General features: G+C 42.1%; 1 protein-coding gene across 3 annotated transcripts in view; it reads left to right on the forward strand.

Moving 5' to 3' along the window:
- The window catches only part of CDH13 (cadherin 13), a 692,714-nt gene that overhangs the window by 304,146 nt on the left and 372,087 nt on the right, over window positions 1–16,481 (forward strand). For all 3 annotated transcript variants that reach the window (XM_072980590.2, XM_078380491.1, XM_020801938.3), the window contains one exon: window positions 15,798–15,914. In XM_072980590.2, the coding sequence (XP_072836691.2) occupies window positions 15,798–15,914 (117 nt within the window). The remainder of the gene's footprint in view (window positions 1–15,797; window positions 15,915–16,481) is intronic.

A 16,481-nucleotide genomic window follows, 5' to 3' on the forward strand; every position in this document is an offset into this window, starting at 1 on the left:
TTGTGACCAAAAAATATTCACATCTCTAAACAAAGGAGCACAGCTAGATATAACAAGTAGCATCAACATGCAAGATGGATAAGTGGGGTGAGGTGAAAGACCAGCTCACTAAAGTCACAGCAATGAAATCAATCCCCTGCCCCAGTTAAAAATTAAAGCTGGCCCTCTAGAACATTTTTCATGAAAAGATATGAGACTTGTTTCTTTCTTTCCCGCCAACCTAGCGGTTCGAAAGCATGCAAATGCGAGTAGATAAATAGGGACCACCTCGGTGGGAAGGTAAACAGCGTTCCGTGTCTAAATCACACTGGCCATGTGACCACGGAAAAATTGTCTTCGGACAAACGCTGGCTCTATGGCTTGAAGAGCGGGATGAGCGCCACCCCCTAGAGTCGGACACGACTGGACAAAAATTGTCAAGGGGAACCTTTACCTTTACCTTTCTTTCTTTACCCTGTTTATTTTCACTCACCAGCCCAAGTCCTGGTTTATTTGCTATCCCTCTCCCTTCAGATTTCTTTAATCTGTGCAAAATGAGGCTAATCTTTCACTTTGAGAAGAAAGGCACGTGCACATAGGAAGCACAGAAGAGCTAACTGATTTTTAGGAAAGGCACAAGTAACCCATCCAGAGCTTCAAATGCTTTGTAGACAAAGCAGCCATATTCCTCATTTAGTGCAATCCACACTGTATTTAAATCTGCAAACTGTGCAATTTCTGGGCAAAAACGATCGTGCAGGGACTGTACTGAGAACACAGCTGATGAGATGAACTTTGTAATTCTGCATCCTAACTGGAGATATAAGTCATATTCTTACAGGTGTGGATAAAGAACCACAAAGGTATTTTTCCACATTCCATGGGAGGAAAAATTCAAAAGAAACTGTAAACCACTGGTAATAGGCCATCTGTTGAGAGGGCAAGGCATTTTGATGCATTCTTGCCAAAGCAATAAAACTATGTCTGCCAATTAAGCAAAATTTGTGCAAACAATGTTTTAATGAAAACAGTCCAAACTATTCAAAGTAACAGTTGTTGTACAAGCTTTGAAGTGTTCTACGCATCATGGGAGTTGCCTGATTCTTTTGAACAACCAGTTGATCTTTCTCTGCTCTGCGTATTGCTTTTCAGATTCTCGCTGGAAAGGCACATTTACAAGGGCTTCTGAGATCACACAGAGGCTGTTTGAAAAGTCACTGAATGAAAGAGCTCTTGTTCCTGCTTGCCCCTGTTGAAATTTGCTTGCAGATCTATCGGGAGGCCTTGTGATTCGGAAAGAGTCCTGCCATAGCCACTGGTGTCTTCCCCAAAGAGGCCTTACTCCATGCAAAGAGGGTTCTTCTAAGTAACCAGTGCTCCTTCTTTACATACTCTTTCTCTACACACTTTCAGCTTAGTCCTGCCAGGACTGACAAACGAGGCAGCGTTCTGTGATGAAGACAAAATACCTACTTAGAAGGAGGCCGAGGCCAAACCACTCATTTCGAAATAGGCTAAGCTCCGAGACTAGTTCCAAAGAGTGAGGAAATGTAAATACATCCATCCACTTCACATCTCGGGTTTCCCATTTACTCCTCCATCCAGACTAATTAACAGGCATTAACTGCTTGATGCTAAGCGCTGAATTATTCCATTGCTCAGAGGTGCAGAGAAGGGTGAATTTTGCCAGGAGGCTGAGGTTCAACTTTGTATTGCACTCTTAAGTCCAGATCACAGCCAGAGGCAGCTATTAGGTCCGAGTTATGCTTCATTGCAGGTTCACTCCAAGCGGGGTTGTACGATATACTGTATATATATATTTAAAACAAGTCTTGTTAAAATATCATTTGGCTGCCCTTCACATTTTATTAAAGGCTGGCCTGCAGAGGAGCATCCAAACCGATTGCAAATGTCATTTTATATAACTCTGCTTTGCAATGCTTCAAATGCGAAACAGACCGATCTTGAAGTGTGAACCCACTCTTCTCTAAAATCACCCCTTCTGAGACAGACTGGCACACGTTTTAAGCAGATGCAGCTTGCAAGCTGGGAAGTGCTTTCTTGCTTTTTTGCTTCCTTTCATGAGGACAAGGAACAGATTACCTTGTTAGTAACCTGTCCTTACGAACAAGAATAACGAGGCACTTGCAGGTGCTCTTGAGGTCCTATAGGGATAGGATTTATTTTAATTTTATTTTTTGGACTGCAGATCTGATAATTCTCCAATCTGGAAGCACTGCCTGTCACACAGATACTTTACAGATGTCTCGGTGTGGCTCCCCTGTGAGAAAGTCTTCAAATGGAAGCCTCTGAGGCTGAGCTAGCCTTAGCCTCTCCCAAGCTTCCTGTTCCTGCCCCAGTGCTAGCTGGGTGCTTTTTTTTCTGAACATAATTAATGCACCAGATGGGTTCTTGACTAGCCATCTAGAGTGGACGAATAGTCCAGATAGGCGGGGTATAAATCAAATAAATAAATAAATAAATAAATAAATAAATAAATAAATAAATAAATAAATAAATAAATAAATAAATAAATAAATAAATAAATAAATAAATGTTATATTTTCCATGTATAAGACACCCCATGTATAAGACGCCCCCAACTTTTCTAACCCAAAATTAAGAAATCTAATTGGGGCTTAGCAAGTGTAGGAGGAAAGGGATCAAAGTACTGCAGGATTGCTTTGATCCCTGCTTTCTCCCTTCGTGCTAAGCCCCACAGGGCTTAGCAAAAGGAGGGGAAAATGGACCAAAGCAATCCCACAACTGCATGATCATTGTGATCCTTTCCCCCCTTATACTATACATCTATGGTATTGCTTTGATCCTTTCTCCCTACACTTGCTAAGCCCCATGGGATTTAGTAAGCAGAGGGGAAAGCAAGGATCAAAGCCATCCTGCAGTACTTTGATTCCTGCTTTCCTTTTGGGACTTAGCAAGTGGAGGGGAAAGCAGGGATCAAAGCCCTGCAGGATTACTTTGATCCCTGCTTTCCCCTCCACTTGTTTTTTCTCTCCTCAGCTTACTTCCATGTATAAGACACTCAATTTTTGGTCTAAAGATTTTAGACAAAAGTATAGTCTTATACATGGAAAAATATGGTATTTTCTAAGAATCACCCAATCCTTTTGTGTTTGTTCTCTGTGTGTAACACACATACACATACATGCTTTGTTTATCAAACAAAAGGAGAATAGTATAACATAGACGTATTTTGTAAGGATCATATCAGAAAATTATGGCAACATTATCGAGGTGGAAAAGCACCTCATCGGACTCTTGTACAGCTTTAAAATTCAATGGCAAGATTTCTCAGTGGATCAAAGGCAATTAAATCACAAGAGATGAAGAATTCAATCAGTATTCTTCAGATATTTAAAGCCAAAAGACAATTATTTTTGCTGGGGGGGGGGCGCAACAACCTCCCCCGTGCAACTGCAATATACTGATTGGCTGAGTCTTGCAGGAAACATGGAGCTATCCCACTCCACATGGTCTAGCTGTGTAGGTCCTTTTTTGCCATTAGGGTGACCAAGTGCCTTACTTTACAGAGGACACAGTTCTCTGTTTGCAACCATCCTCTGGTTGGATGCCAAAGTCCAATCTACAGATAAAGAATCAGAACAAGAAAGATTAAGAAGGAACCAGAGATGTTGGCAAATCTTTGAGTTCAAGTACCAAGTCCTTATTTTTTATTGAAAAATAAGCCCTTTTCCCCAGAAAAAAAAGAGGAGTGGTTGAGTGGTTCCAAGTCACGAGTCAAGTCTGAATCATTTGGGGGTGGGGGGGACAAACAAGTCAAGTCCAAGCTGAACCACCAGTGCAACTTAAGTCTGACTTGACAGCAAGTCGTGTGATTCATGTCCCCATCCCTGGAATGGATACCAGATTGGAGAAGACTTGCTTAGGAAGAAAATTATCAACCAATCCAGCATTTGATGAATTCTATCCATACACTTTATGGATCTACACCAGAAATGGGCAGGTTCTGGGGCCAGTTTCAACTCTTCTGGCCCACAATGAATTTTTCCCTCTCCCTGTTCCCACTGATACTGTCCCACCACTGAAATTTAGCTACAAATCACAATTCTGAGAACCTGCTTGAAAATCAAGGGTTTTCCCCACCTTGCTGCTGAAATTTGATTGCACAGTCTTCATGTGTGCATTTGTTTCTTTGTGGAAATGGCCTGCAAATTGTGTGTTTTCCTGATCTAAATGGAGGACTCGCTTAAATCCCATGTCTATTGGTGAGAGACTGATGCTGTGATCCAATAGACAGTATATTTTCTTTGCCATTCGATGGTAATGTAGAAAAAGACCACTAGGAGCCTGTGAGGAGAGCTCTCTCACCCTCCAAAGCCCAACCCAGTCTCTGAGTCTGCCAGCTTTTCTAGGAAATCAACAAAGAAATTCAAACTATTTATCATGGGAGACGCGTGCCTCCGACTATGGAAGCACGGTGGATGGAGAATTCTGCTGAAAGCCGACACTCACATTTTCAGGGAGGAAATTAATTGCTGTGGTATCCTTTGCAAAGGAAATAACCTCTATCTACCATTTAGGTGGGTAATATGAGAGCAAGAGGAGGTGTGAAACTGATTAACCGATCACATTTCTTTATCCAGGGGTTCAGACAATGAATTTACCGCTCAGGAACTAATGAATTCAAACTGAAACTGCGTTCTATAGAGACGTACGAGGCAGTGGCATTATGAGTAATGGCATGAGACTGACAAGATGTAAATCATTTACTGTACTGCGGATATCTATCGCTTACGGCTCATGCAGCTTGCCTCACAGATGTGAATCATTTTTTAACTAGGCTGGGGAATGCGCCTACCAAATATTGATAAAGGGAGGAAACACCTGGTAGCCTGGCCGCTCTCAGCTACCAAAGGGTCCACATGCCTGTAAGTGGCTGGGGTTAATGTTTTGCCTGTTGTATTCATGCCTGCGTTCTGAAATAAGGCAATTAGAGTCTGTTCCACAGGGCCTTCTGGTACAGATTCATTGGAAACCTGAGCTTGAGTGTCTTCCAGGAAGTATGGAAAATGAGCTAGCTATGGAAAGAAGTAGCAAGCCCTTCACTGAAGTGTCTGGTGGAAGGACCAAGTCTTGGAATTAACGTGTTACAAGTAGTAACGTTCACAGTAGCATGTGTTTTGGTTAAGGTGCTTCTCTAGATAATGTAGGGTGTAAATAATAATAGCTAAATTCCTCCTTCTTGTTGATGAAGGTTGTCTCTGTTGCAGAGTTTGAATTTTCTGTTAAATTCCTCTAGCTCAGCAGCAGAACTGCAGGGATTCCCGGAACAGCTTCAAGTTCCCAGCGTACTCCATCCATTTTTCTCACCAACTGACACTTGCAGTCTCAAAGACTTACTTTGAGACATTTGTAAGAACAAAGAATACGTAGCCGTAGAGCCGTAGAGCCAGAGTTTGTCCATAGACAGTTTCTGTGGTCACGTGGCCGGCGTGACTAGATACAGAACGCCATGACCTTCCCACTGTGGTGGTACCTATTCATCTACTTGCATTTTACATGCTTTCAAACTGCTAGGTTGGCAGGAGCTGGGACAAGTGATGGGAGCTCTTACGATTGCTGGTCTTCTGACCTTGCAGCACAGAGGCTTCTGCGGTTTAACCTGCAGCACCACCACATCCCTTTTTCCAGCAGAAAAAGAGAGGGTAATTGATACTGTGCACAGAGACAGGGCTGCCCTTGAATTCAGAGGCAGGAGGGAACTATTGGTTAGTGCTGGGTAGAAAGGTCCCTCCCAGCCACAACTACTATTAAAATCTCAATCAATCTCATCATTATGAGAAACCTCAACAGTGACATTCCAAGCTCCACAAGATTTGTAAACACCTGTCCCCCTCCTACATGTCACAATTTGTGCACATTTTCCTTGCACAAAACTGGTGTCCCTTCCCAGCCACTTATCTCAGGATAATACCTTCCCTATGGAAGAGCAAAGTGGGTATTTTGAGTAAAAACAATGGCTGGTTTTGGAATTTGCAGGAGAGAGAGAGAGAGTCAGATCTCCAGGAGAAGAGTGACAGTCTGGGCAGAAAGAGGTTTGGGTCTGGAGGTAACTCAGACACTCTCGCTTTCATTCCCCTGCTCTGCCACGTAGGGCTCTTCTCCTAGCAGATCTTTGCCAGCTCAGCAGAAGTAACCCAGTCCATTCAAGTGTTTGAGGTGCAGAGAGTTCAAAGCCCAGTAAAGCCGGTATACCTTCAAGTTTAGACGGCAGTGTTAGATTGTTCCTTCATTTGGCTCCATTTCACCTGTTCTGGATGGTATGTTTCATGGGTTCTTTGGCAGATTTTTGTTTGTTTGTTTGTAGGTCACCTTTCTTCTTTTAAGGGGACTCAAGCCAGCTCACGGTATTGAAAGGAACAGAATTCAAAACACAGAGATACCTTATAAATTAAACTAGAAAGCTAATTAAAATACATGGAATCATTCAAACAGGTGAAACATTAAAACTCTATCTTAACTATTTAAAAAAATACATTCAGGGATTCCATCCTGATTGTTATAAGCCTGTCTGAAAAAGTGGGTCTTCCGCTCTTGGCAGAAAGGTAAAATGGAGGGTTGGCCAACCTGATCTGCCCCAGAGAGATTCTTCCATAGCCTGGGAGCAGCCACAGAGAAGGCCCTCTCTTGTGTCCTCATTAGTCATGCTTGTGCTGGTGATGAGATCGAGAGGAGAGCCTCCTCCTCTGATGATCTGAAGGGCCGATAAGGCTCAAATGACTTTTCACATAACCTGGTACCAGATTTAGAGATGGGCACGAAATGCCGGTTTTGTGGTTCATCCCAGTTTGCTTGCCACGGACATCAGGTGTTTAGTGGTTCAGCACCCTGCCCCCGCCATCAGGTGCGCACTTGGAAGCAACATCCCGACTTACTTGCCCTGCATGCTCTGAGCTTTGCTTCTGAGCGAGTGCCTGGTGAAAGGGGGGGGGGGGATGGCGCCGAAGTTCTGAACACTTGTTGCAGCAATAAATGAACCGGGAGAAACCCATCCCTAACCCGATCATTTTACTAGAAGCAAAAACAAAAGAGCAAGCCTGCCAAATGATGTGTGAGTTGTGTTCCCTTTTTAGTTACTGGGTTGCTCCGCTTGTCTGCCTCATTTTACCATTTCAGTGGGTGAAGTCAGAGTAGCTTGCAACAAGCTACACCCAAATTATTATTGCATCTAAAATAACTAAGGGGGGGAAATCTGATGTGTGGTTTTGGAGTAACCTTATTATTTTCCTCTTCTGTTTCGGTTGCTGCTGCAAGAAATATCAGGGCCATTTTATTTCACTATAAGACCCACTTATGAGGTCGCAATTGTGGTATTATTTTTTCTCTCAAGTGGCTATGCGACATGGCATGTGCAGTCACCCAGACTACATTTAGTTGCATGCATATAATTATATAATCATTATCCATAATGAGCAATATGCTGCCGTCCCTAACACAGACGTGATTTACAACTTCCGCGAAAGAAAGAAGCCACTAACATTAAGAGTGCTTGAAAACCGACGGAAGAAGACGTCTGGGATGGGAATTTTCAAATAATAATGTTTTGTTGTTGTTGTTGTGGAAATGAACTGCCTGTTCCCTAGACTGGACTAAAGAAGAAAGTTAGGCTGTGGTCACACCGACATTAAGAACTGCATTAAAATCTATTTAGATGTTATCATTCACATGACACAATTCATATGGTCTCCAAAGCGATTTTTTCTTCTTCAACTGACCGGCAGGGGCTTTTTTTAAATACTTCCCTTCTAAAATAGATTCAAATGAGTCAATTTCAGCAGTGCAGATGCCAAAACTGGATTAAATCAGCAGAAACAAATCGATTTCCATTCAACGCATGTGAATGCGGCCACCGGTTTAAATATCATGTGACTTGAAACTCAGTTCAAATTGCCTGTGTGACCACAATCTTTATTCTCCAATCAGTTGTACCAAGAAAAAGAAGGCAATGAAATACAGCCCTCCCCCCCCCCCTACACCGCCACCAGGGAACAGAGAGAATGCTTAGATAAAGAAAAACTACACCTAAATGTCAAAGGCATGTTTGTTGATTGCCACTGAGAGAATTTGATTCTGAGATAATAACCAAACAAATCATTTTATAGTGAGAAAATGCAAAGCTTTCATTCCTCCAGAAGCGCCTGGCTATTTCTACATAACAGTATAAATTTTCCCAGTAGAAGCACTTTCCTTTTTTCTTTTATCTTATTATTGCTCTGCAATTTTAAATCTCAATTAAAATGGTGGTAGCAATTTATAACATGAAGCAGAATTATAATGATTTAAAGATTTTTTTTTAAAAAAGTGGGTAGAAAGATCAGCACAATCTAGGAAGTGGCTTTGGGCTGAAGAGGTGCATTATCATGAGGAATGGTTAACTTTCCTCCGATACAGGAATTGAACCATCCTGTTTCAAGTACATGTTATTTCCAGATGTCTGCATCTATAACCAACAGCACAGTGAAGCCAGGTTTTGCGGGTTAAAGGACTTTCTGAGTACCAGGGAGTGTGGCATCATGCTTCCACCCTGCCATCAAGCTTCGGTGTTCTCCTTGGCTTCATCTGCACGCACTTTGGTTCAATCCCAGTCATTGCACAGGCAGAAACGAAGCCAAAATGGAACAGTCCACCCTGCAGAGTAGCCCTTGGCAGGACCCCCGAAAGGTGCAAGTAGACTTTGGGGCATATGGGGCAATACATTCTGGGAGAGATATAGACAGTGGAGTGATGTCAGGAGAGCAAGTTGACACCTGAGCAGGTGTCTGTGTGTAGCTTGGCTCTAAAAATCATTAATTTTATGCATTGATCTATGATTTATCCAAACAGCTGTTCCTTTGCTCGGATCTGAATCCCTCCCCAGCACATGGCTGCATCTTTGAGAGTGTGGTTCATAACTGCAAAATTTTCCCCATGATTTGGCAAACATTTTTGGAAGTATTATCTTCAAAGGCAGTCTGTGATGACAATCACATGGTGTTCCTAGTGATAATTTGTACTGGCACACTTGTCAGATATTAATTACTTTCAGCAACATCCTAGGGACTGCCTTGAGGGAAGAAGCCCATTTCAGTCTTATTTGATGTTGGCATAACAGAATATGATGTTACGATCAATGAAACCATCCTATACCAAGCTGAATTATTTGTTCCGTAACTAACAGTGGCTTCTTAAGGCTTTAGGCATGTGTCTCCCAGCCTTTTTGGAAGGTACTAGATTGAATCTTAGACCTACATGCAAAAAAAAACACATGTGTTGTATGGCCAAATTAAATCTAGGACCTTCGTCTTCCAGTGAGGTACCTTTCTCCTTTGCTAGATCAACATTCTCCAGGAACAGGTGGTCGAGATGTAAATTTCTCCTTATCTCACTCTTGCCTACAAGGACAAGGAACAGCAACATTATTCTCCTCACCCCAAGAGAAAACATTTATGTGAGTCTTGGCAAGAAAACAATAGAGGAACAACAACAACAACAAAAAAAGATTTTTAATACACATAAAGCAAAATTGTACAAATAATGCCCATGGTCACTGTTTGGTAGCACAGAGTTTTAAGGACTGGAACCTCCAGAAGGGTGGTTTGCATCTTTTTCAATATTCAGCCAATTGCTCTGTGTCCAGTTTTGCAGAATTTGAACATTTATCACTGTGGAATCTCATCAAGATAATCATCATCATCATAGGCATCCTTCAGTCTCGAGAGACTATGGTAACATGCTCTGAATCGAGAAGTGTCCTCTCCAGAGCATGAAGCCTGGGTAAAGTAATATGGAGGATAGGCTGTTACCCAAGCAGCAGATCCCCCCCTCCACATTGCTGAAATGGTCCAATGGAAAGGCAAGAGCCAATACAACTGGTTCCAGCAACGTCGCAGGAGTTGGCAGAACAAAACGAACTGCCTTCGGGACTCCAGCTCCGGATTTTGCCTCTCGGTTAACTCCTGAAGCCTTTTCCATGAGTGGATATAGCCTCAAGGCAGTGGAGGTTTGAAATCGGAGTTTTCTTTCTCCTAGATGGGTTGCCTTCCATGGCTAATGAGCCCCACCTACCCGGCCTGCACTTTAATAGTGCGGAAGTATGATCCAACCCTTAGAACTTTCCTGCCTCCCAGGTGTATGCAAATCTAATTGGCTTTCCTATTTACCATATTAGGGCCAGAGATAGAATCAGAGAATTTGAGAATTTTGCATGGCATTAGGCGCGCGGTCCTGGGACACGCTCATTTAAAGCAGAAAGCCCCACCCCTAGGCCCCACCTCCAGGCCGTGTGGTGGGGGAGACAAAAAGAAAACCCAGGGGAAAAAAACTCAGCAAAATATCAGTGCAAACATACCTGGCCTTCAGCCTCAGCCCAGCTTCCCAGGGAAAAAGGCCCAAAATCCTGGGACATGCTCATTTAAAGCAGAAAGCCCCACCCCCTAGGCCGCACCTCCAGGCCATGTGGTGGGGGAGACAAAAAGAAAATCCAGGAAAAAAACTCAGCAAAATATCCGTGCAAACATACCTGGCCTTCAGCCTCAGCCCAGCTTCCCAGGGAAAAAGGCCCAGGGTCCTGGGACATGCTCATTTAAAGCAGCTCAAGATAATAAGATTGCTTAAACCAATTATAATGAAGGATTTAAGAAGCTTTTTTTTCCATGAGTTTTATTGCAACATTTGCAAGGTGCCTGGGATCTGGGGATAGGGATCATCTGGGAAATCCAGGCAGGAATCAGAAGGAGGCATATTTCCATTCATAGTTGCCAGTGGACCAGGTGCGGCTCAATGGTTCCCAACCTTGGGGCTCCAGATGTTCTTGGACTAAAACTCCCAGAAGCCTTCACCACTACCTGTGATGGCGAGGAGTTTTGTGAGTTGTAGTCCAAGGACATCTGGGAACCTATGGTTGGGGACCACTGTGCTAGATGGATCATGTGTCTGACTCCATAGAAGTCACCTTCCTGTGTCCAGATGCCCTCGAAAGTGCAAGGATTTGAACTAGATTGATCTCAGGCCTGGCTGCAGTTCCTCTCACTGACATCATGAAAGTGATGCAAAGTTCCCTATTATGTATGATTATGTAAATGCTGTGCTGCTGGAGATTTATGATACTCTAGTCTCCCTTTTTTCATTATTTTATGATTGTATTGTTGCCTCCTGTGTCTCCATTGTTTCTTCGATTGCAGGATTTGTTTATTACCCAGAATAGTGCCTAGCGCTAATGGGGTGGTATATTACTTACTTTGTTGTTGTTGTTTAGTTGTTAAGTTGTGTCCGACTCTTCGTGACCCCATGAACCAGAGCACGCCAGGCCCTCCTGTCTTCCACCGCCTCCCGGAGTTGAGTCAAATTCATGTTGGTCGCTTCGGCGACAATATCCATCCATCTCGCCCTCTGTCGTTCCCTTCTTCTCTTCCCCTCACACTTTCCCAACATCAAAGTATTGGAGCCTCACCTTCAGGATCTGTCCTTCCAGTGAGCACTCAGTGTTGATTTCCTTCAAAATGGATAGGTTTGTTCTCTTTGCAGTCCAGGGGACTCTCAAGAGTCTCCTCCAGCACCACAATTCAAAAGCATCAATTCTTCGGCAGTCAGCCTTCTTTATGGTCCAGCTCTCACTTCCATTCATCACTACTGGAAAAACCATAGCTTTGACTATGCGGACCTTACTTACTTACATAATTAAATACTTGATTTGAAATATCACTGGGATTTTACTTTTTAAAAAAAGAATTAAGATGTAGAAAGAGGAATAATGAGAACAGAAGTGAGTTTATGTCCAGTACTTGCAGATCAAGAACACCTGACATTTGCGTACATGACTTGTACTCTATATTTTATATGAAACATACTATTCTATGCTTTGAATTTACTTAATCTTTTGAAATATATGCTCTGCTCGTCCTATATTCTGTTTTATTCTTAGTCCAACAGGGATCTTACTTTCCGCTAACTGGCAAACTGACCTCCCGCAATGTGGGGAAGGAAACAGTTGTCTGTTCTGTTACTGCACCATCAAACTTAGTTTATCTACTTGATGGAAAAAGGCTGAACAACCAGGAGTATGTTTGTTTTCCTGGCCAACCATAATGAGTTACCATTTGTCATGCCAATGGTGATTTTAGCTCTTATTGTGACAAATACGTGCCAATCCGGCCTTCAGCTGCTTTTTCACAACAACTTTTAATGAAAATTTTGTTTTTAGAGATTAATGATGTCTGTCACTCTCAAACAGCCAAACCATTCTTTCAAATCTTTTTTAAAAAGACGTTGGTATACCAAAGAGACCTTTTTTTCAGACAAAACAATAAATACACCGAATGGAGAATTCTACAGCAGTGGGCTAATATTCAGCTCATGGAGCATCCTGGTGTTAGATTGATCCTAAATGGAGTATATAGAAGCATTCTCCCTCTCTCCATTAACATTCATTCATTTTGAGTGGGAAATGAAACACTATCATAAAGTGGTAGCACTAAAACTTTAAAAAGTGTGATACCTGAACGATTTATTTGTTCAAAGAAGGAGAGAAAGGAAGAGTATAACAAGTGAAGCTGGACCCATGAAGATGCATTAGGTCGTTAGTCCATCTGGCTCCATGCTGTTATTTCTAAGTGATGTCCACTCCATTCTCTTAACACCTCCAATAAAGAGAAAAGCTTCCAAGACCTGGTAGTTGAGGCATATGGGAAAACATGTAATTCAGTCCAAACAATCACACTGCTTATCCATGTAAAAGCGCACCTCTATTCTCAGCTTATATGTTCAATTCTATTAATTAGTGTGGTCACAATGCATAGATAAGCTTGTTTTCTACAAAAAAATCAACAAAAGTATAAGGAATGAACATTGTGCTTCTGTCCTGTCCATCATAGTGGGTCTGCAATGATTTTGGGGGGTTGGGTGGGAAGAGATACAGTGGTGCCTCGCTAGATGATGATAATCCGTTTCACTGAAATCACTGTTTTGCGAAATCGTCTAGCGAAAAGCATTTCCCCACTGGAATGCATTGAAACCTGTTTAATGTGTTCCAAAGGGGAAGAATCGTCGTTGTCTAGCGAAGATCGGCCATAGGAAAGCCGCTTTGCAAACTGCCAATCAGCTGTTTAAATCGCTGTCTTGCGAAGCTTAGGTCCCAAAAACACCCGTTTTGCGAGCGCGGAGGGAGCCGTCAAAATCGTTGTCTAGTGAAAATCGGTTTCCAAAGCAGGGAACAAACATTGTCCAGCGAAATTCCCCCATAGGAATCACTGTTTTGTGAATCGCTATAGCGATCGCAAAAAGTCAATGTCTAGCGAAAAAACTGTCATGCGGGGTAACTGTCTAACGAGGCACCACTGTACCTGATAGTGTGTTACTATGAGAACTCTTATGTTAATGATTGTTCAGAAAGGCTGAAAATGAGGGGAAATTATCTGTGCATTTAAAGTAAGAGCAAGAAAGTTTTGCATTATGCCACCCTCACAGTCTGATGGGTTGCATGACTGCATGTTGCCATTTAGACACCTCTGTGAGCTCTGATTACACGTTCCTTTGGGAACATGTAACTGCAAGGAGAACACAGGTACGCAAAGCACAAAACCAAGAAAGAGTTCATTAACAATCCTCCATGATGAACTTCCTCTCGCCAGTTATCCTCTTTCATTTTCATGTTTTAAACAGAATGGAGCCACACCTAACATTATTGATTCCATTTGCATATTTGAAATAAGGATGTAGAACATGACTTGGTAAATGAGAAAGGGAGGGATATCTCATTGTTGTGAGAATATTGTGTGTTGACCAGAAGGAGATCCCCCACCCCACCCCCGCTAAAATATGCTTTCTGGAACATTGTAGAATTTTCTCGCGTAAATCAGCATGTACAGGACTGGGTGCGTTGTTCATGTATTTTGGATGACTCAGCCTTTCTGCCTTTCTTTTGTGCTTCAGTGAAAGGAAGCAGTTTTTGTGCTGTCGCATTTTTGCATGAAATGTGGTACATGCAATTTTTAAAAGCACGTCCCGCTGCAATGATGGAGACGAGGACTCTTTATCAGGTCTGGAGAATCCCTCAATTGGTGGTCTCCCCCTGTGGTACATGCTTGGCCACAAATGAGCCATAGCCACGATTTCTCCACAGCTCTAATTTGAATAATGAAATCACAGGGTTTTTTTCCAAAAGCTTTGAAATGGTCTAGCGTTGCTATGCTATTGATAAAGAAATCGGGAGGTACGTCTAAATATATCAACAGGTGTTCGCATCTGTCGTGTCTGATTGTGCAGTTTATATCTTGAGTCCACGGGGAGATTATTCTTGCCAGCACTTACAATGGTGTTACAGTCTTTTTAAGATAATTAGTAGTGTACGCATGCAAGCAGTTCTGGATTCACTCCCAGGAATTCACAAGAGTGGATGTTGTTGCTGCTGCTGCTATGCTTTGCTTGATGTCAGAGAAGAAAAACAATGCTGTCGCTCCAAGAACATTGAAGTTTGATTTTTGTCATTCTTGTCAACCTATGCCATGAATACACAGCAGCCAAGCCCTTCTGTCTGTGTTGACTGTTGTAAATGGATTTGAAAGCCTCCTTCTGTGAGGTTGCACTATATATTTGTCTTGCCCTTCCTCATGGATTTTTTTTTTTTTTAGGTCCCGAGCCTTGTGGGGACAGAAAATGAAAGACGAAGTAAAACAAAACCCATAGACTCAAATGTCTTGTAGGGTAGGGGAAGAAATAATGAAAGCAGTGGTCAGAAGATGGACAGGGATTAAGCATTCGGGTGGATTTACCAAACGTACAGACTGACAAAAATCTGTCAGTCTCACTTTATGACACAATCAGATTCTTTAAAATCCCTAGTACTTACTGCCCTGAATATGCAGAAACTTGCACATTTCGCTAAGTTCTTACAAATGTTTTTTTTTTAAATTTTCTCCTGCTATCTGCAGTGGAGATATCTTCAGTGTGGAGAAGACCATATGGTATCTACTTACCATATTGGTGTTAAAGAAGGTGAGGGGAAAGTAGTAACTGCAGTGCAGTGTTGGCACCCTTGAAAATGTGGGTACATTTATTTATTTAAAATATTTTTACTCCACTCTTCTTGAAAAGAAGGGCAAAGTTTAAAGTTGAAAACAAGGAGTATATACTGTAATTGTCATTAACACTATTAAAATGCAATATTTAAAAATTATAAACAATGAATAAGGAGATATATTTCATCCATTAACAGGCAATATTAAAGCAAAGATCAGTTCAGTATACATTTTTTTAAAAAAATATGTAAGAATTGAGCATGCAAAGGCCTACATATGGGTGGATGAATCTGTCCATCTTGGTGGCTCTCTCCACTGAATTTTTCATTTTAACTCAGGTTTTTCTCAGGTCAAACATGAATAATCTGAAGAAGGCTTATAACAGAAAGAAAGTGGGATAAAACTTATTCACCTCTCCACCAACTTTCAGAAGAGCTAAACTGGGGGCAGTTCTGTCTGTGACTGCTTTGCTGCCATTCTGTGGTTGGAAAAATCCAAGGTGAGGGTGAAGTTGTCAGAGCTTGTTGACTTCATCGTAAGCAGAACCATCCTGAAGATTTCATGGGATGGAGTTTAATGACGATCTTCATCAATCACAAGGCTGATTCCCCACATCTTGAACTAACACTGCTTCTGCACTTAATGAAGGTTAAGAAAGTCTATTTGTAAGACTGTGGTTCGCGGACGCTTTTATTTAGAAGTAAAAATGTGCCCGAGAAGGATAATAAATGGTGCTGTCTTCAGAAGCCAGAGGCTAATTAATCTCATTATTCTTTCTTTCTTTAGGAAATCTTTAAAACAGAAGGCAGCACTGGCATTGTACGGCAAAGGAGGTCTATTGTGGCAACCCCGATCTTAATCCCTGAAAATCAGAGGCCTCCGTTTCCAAGGACTGTGGGCAGGGTGAGTAAAGAAAGACACTGGTTTTATACGTCTTGCTATACTTTGCTTTGTGTCATCTCCAGCGCTATCTGTGTCTTCCACCGATGGGACAGAGTAGGTTTGTTTATTTAGGTATTTGGGATCGGTAGGCTTCTGAAATTTCTCCAGGGAATTTGGACATCTGGGCCATGTAGTTTTTACCTCCAAAATATATATATTGGCAATTAAAAATATATATCTCCACATTTTACCTAGAGCATTTTTCATGTATAGCTTACAGCCATGTTCAATGCCTTGATTTGATCTATGCTGTTCTCCACTCTTCTGGCCATAGATTCAAAGTAAAATACGTTCTTCACATATAAAAGGCTTCCCTGTCAAGTTTCAGGTGGCAGCGCCGGGAAGACCCCTGTCTAAAATCTAGACAAATGGAAGCCGGTGGCTCTGAATTTGTGGAGGGGGAGGCAGTGGGTCTGCTCAAAGTTTTAATCCAAACGTTACTGGAATTTCTCCAGCGTCCTGAACCCTATATGCAGAGTAGGTTCAAAACCTGGATAGTTTCTTTAAATTCAGGACTAAAAGCCTGTG

Source organism: Pogona vitticeps, chromosome 10, assembly GCF_051106095.1.
Source record: "Pogona vitticeps strain Pit_001003342236 chromosome 10, PviZW2.1, whole genome shotgun sequence".
NCBI lineage: Eukaryota > Metazoa > Chordata > Lepidosauria > Squamata > Agamidae > Pogona > Pogona vitticeps.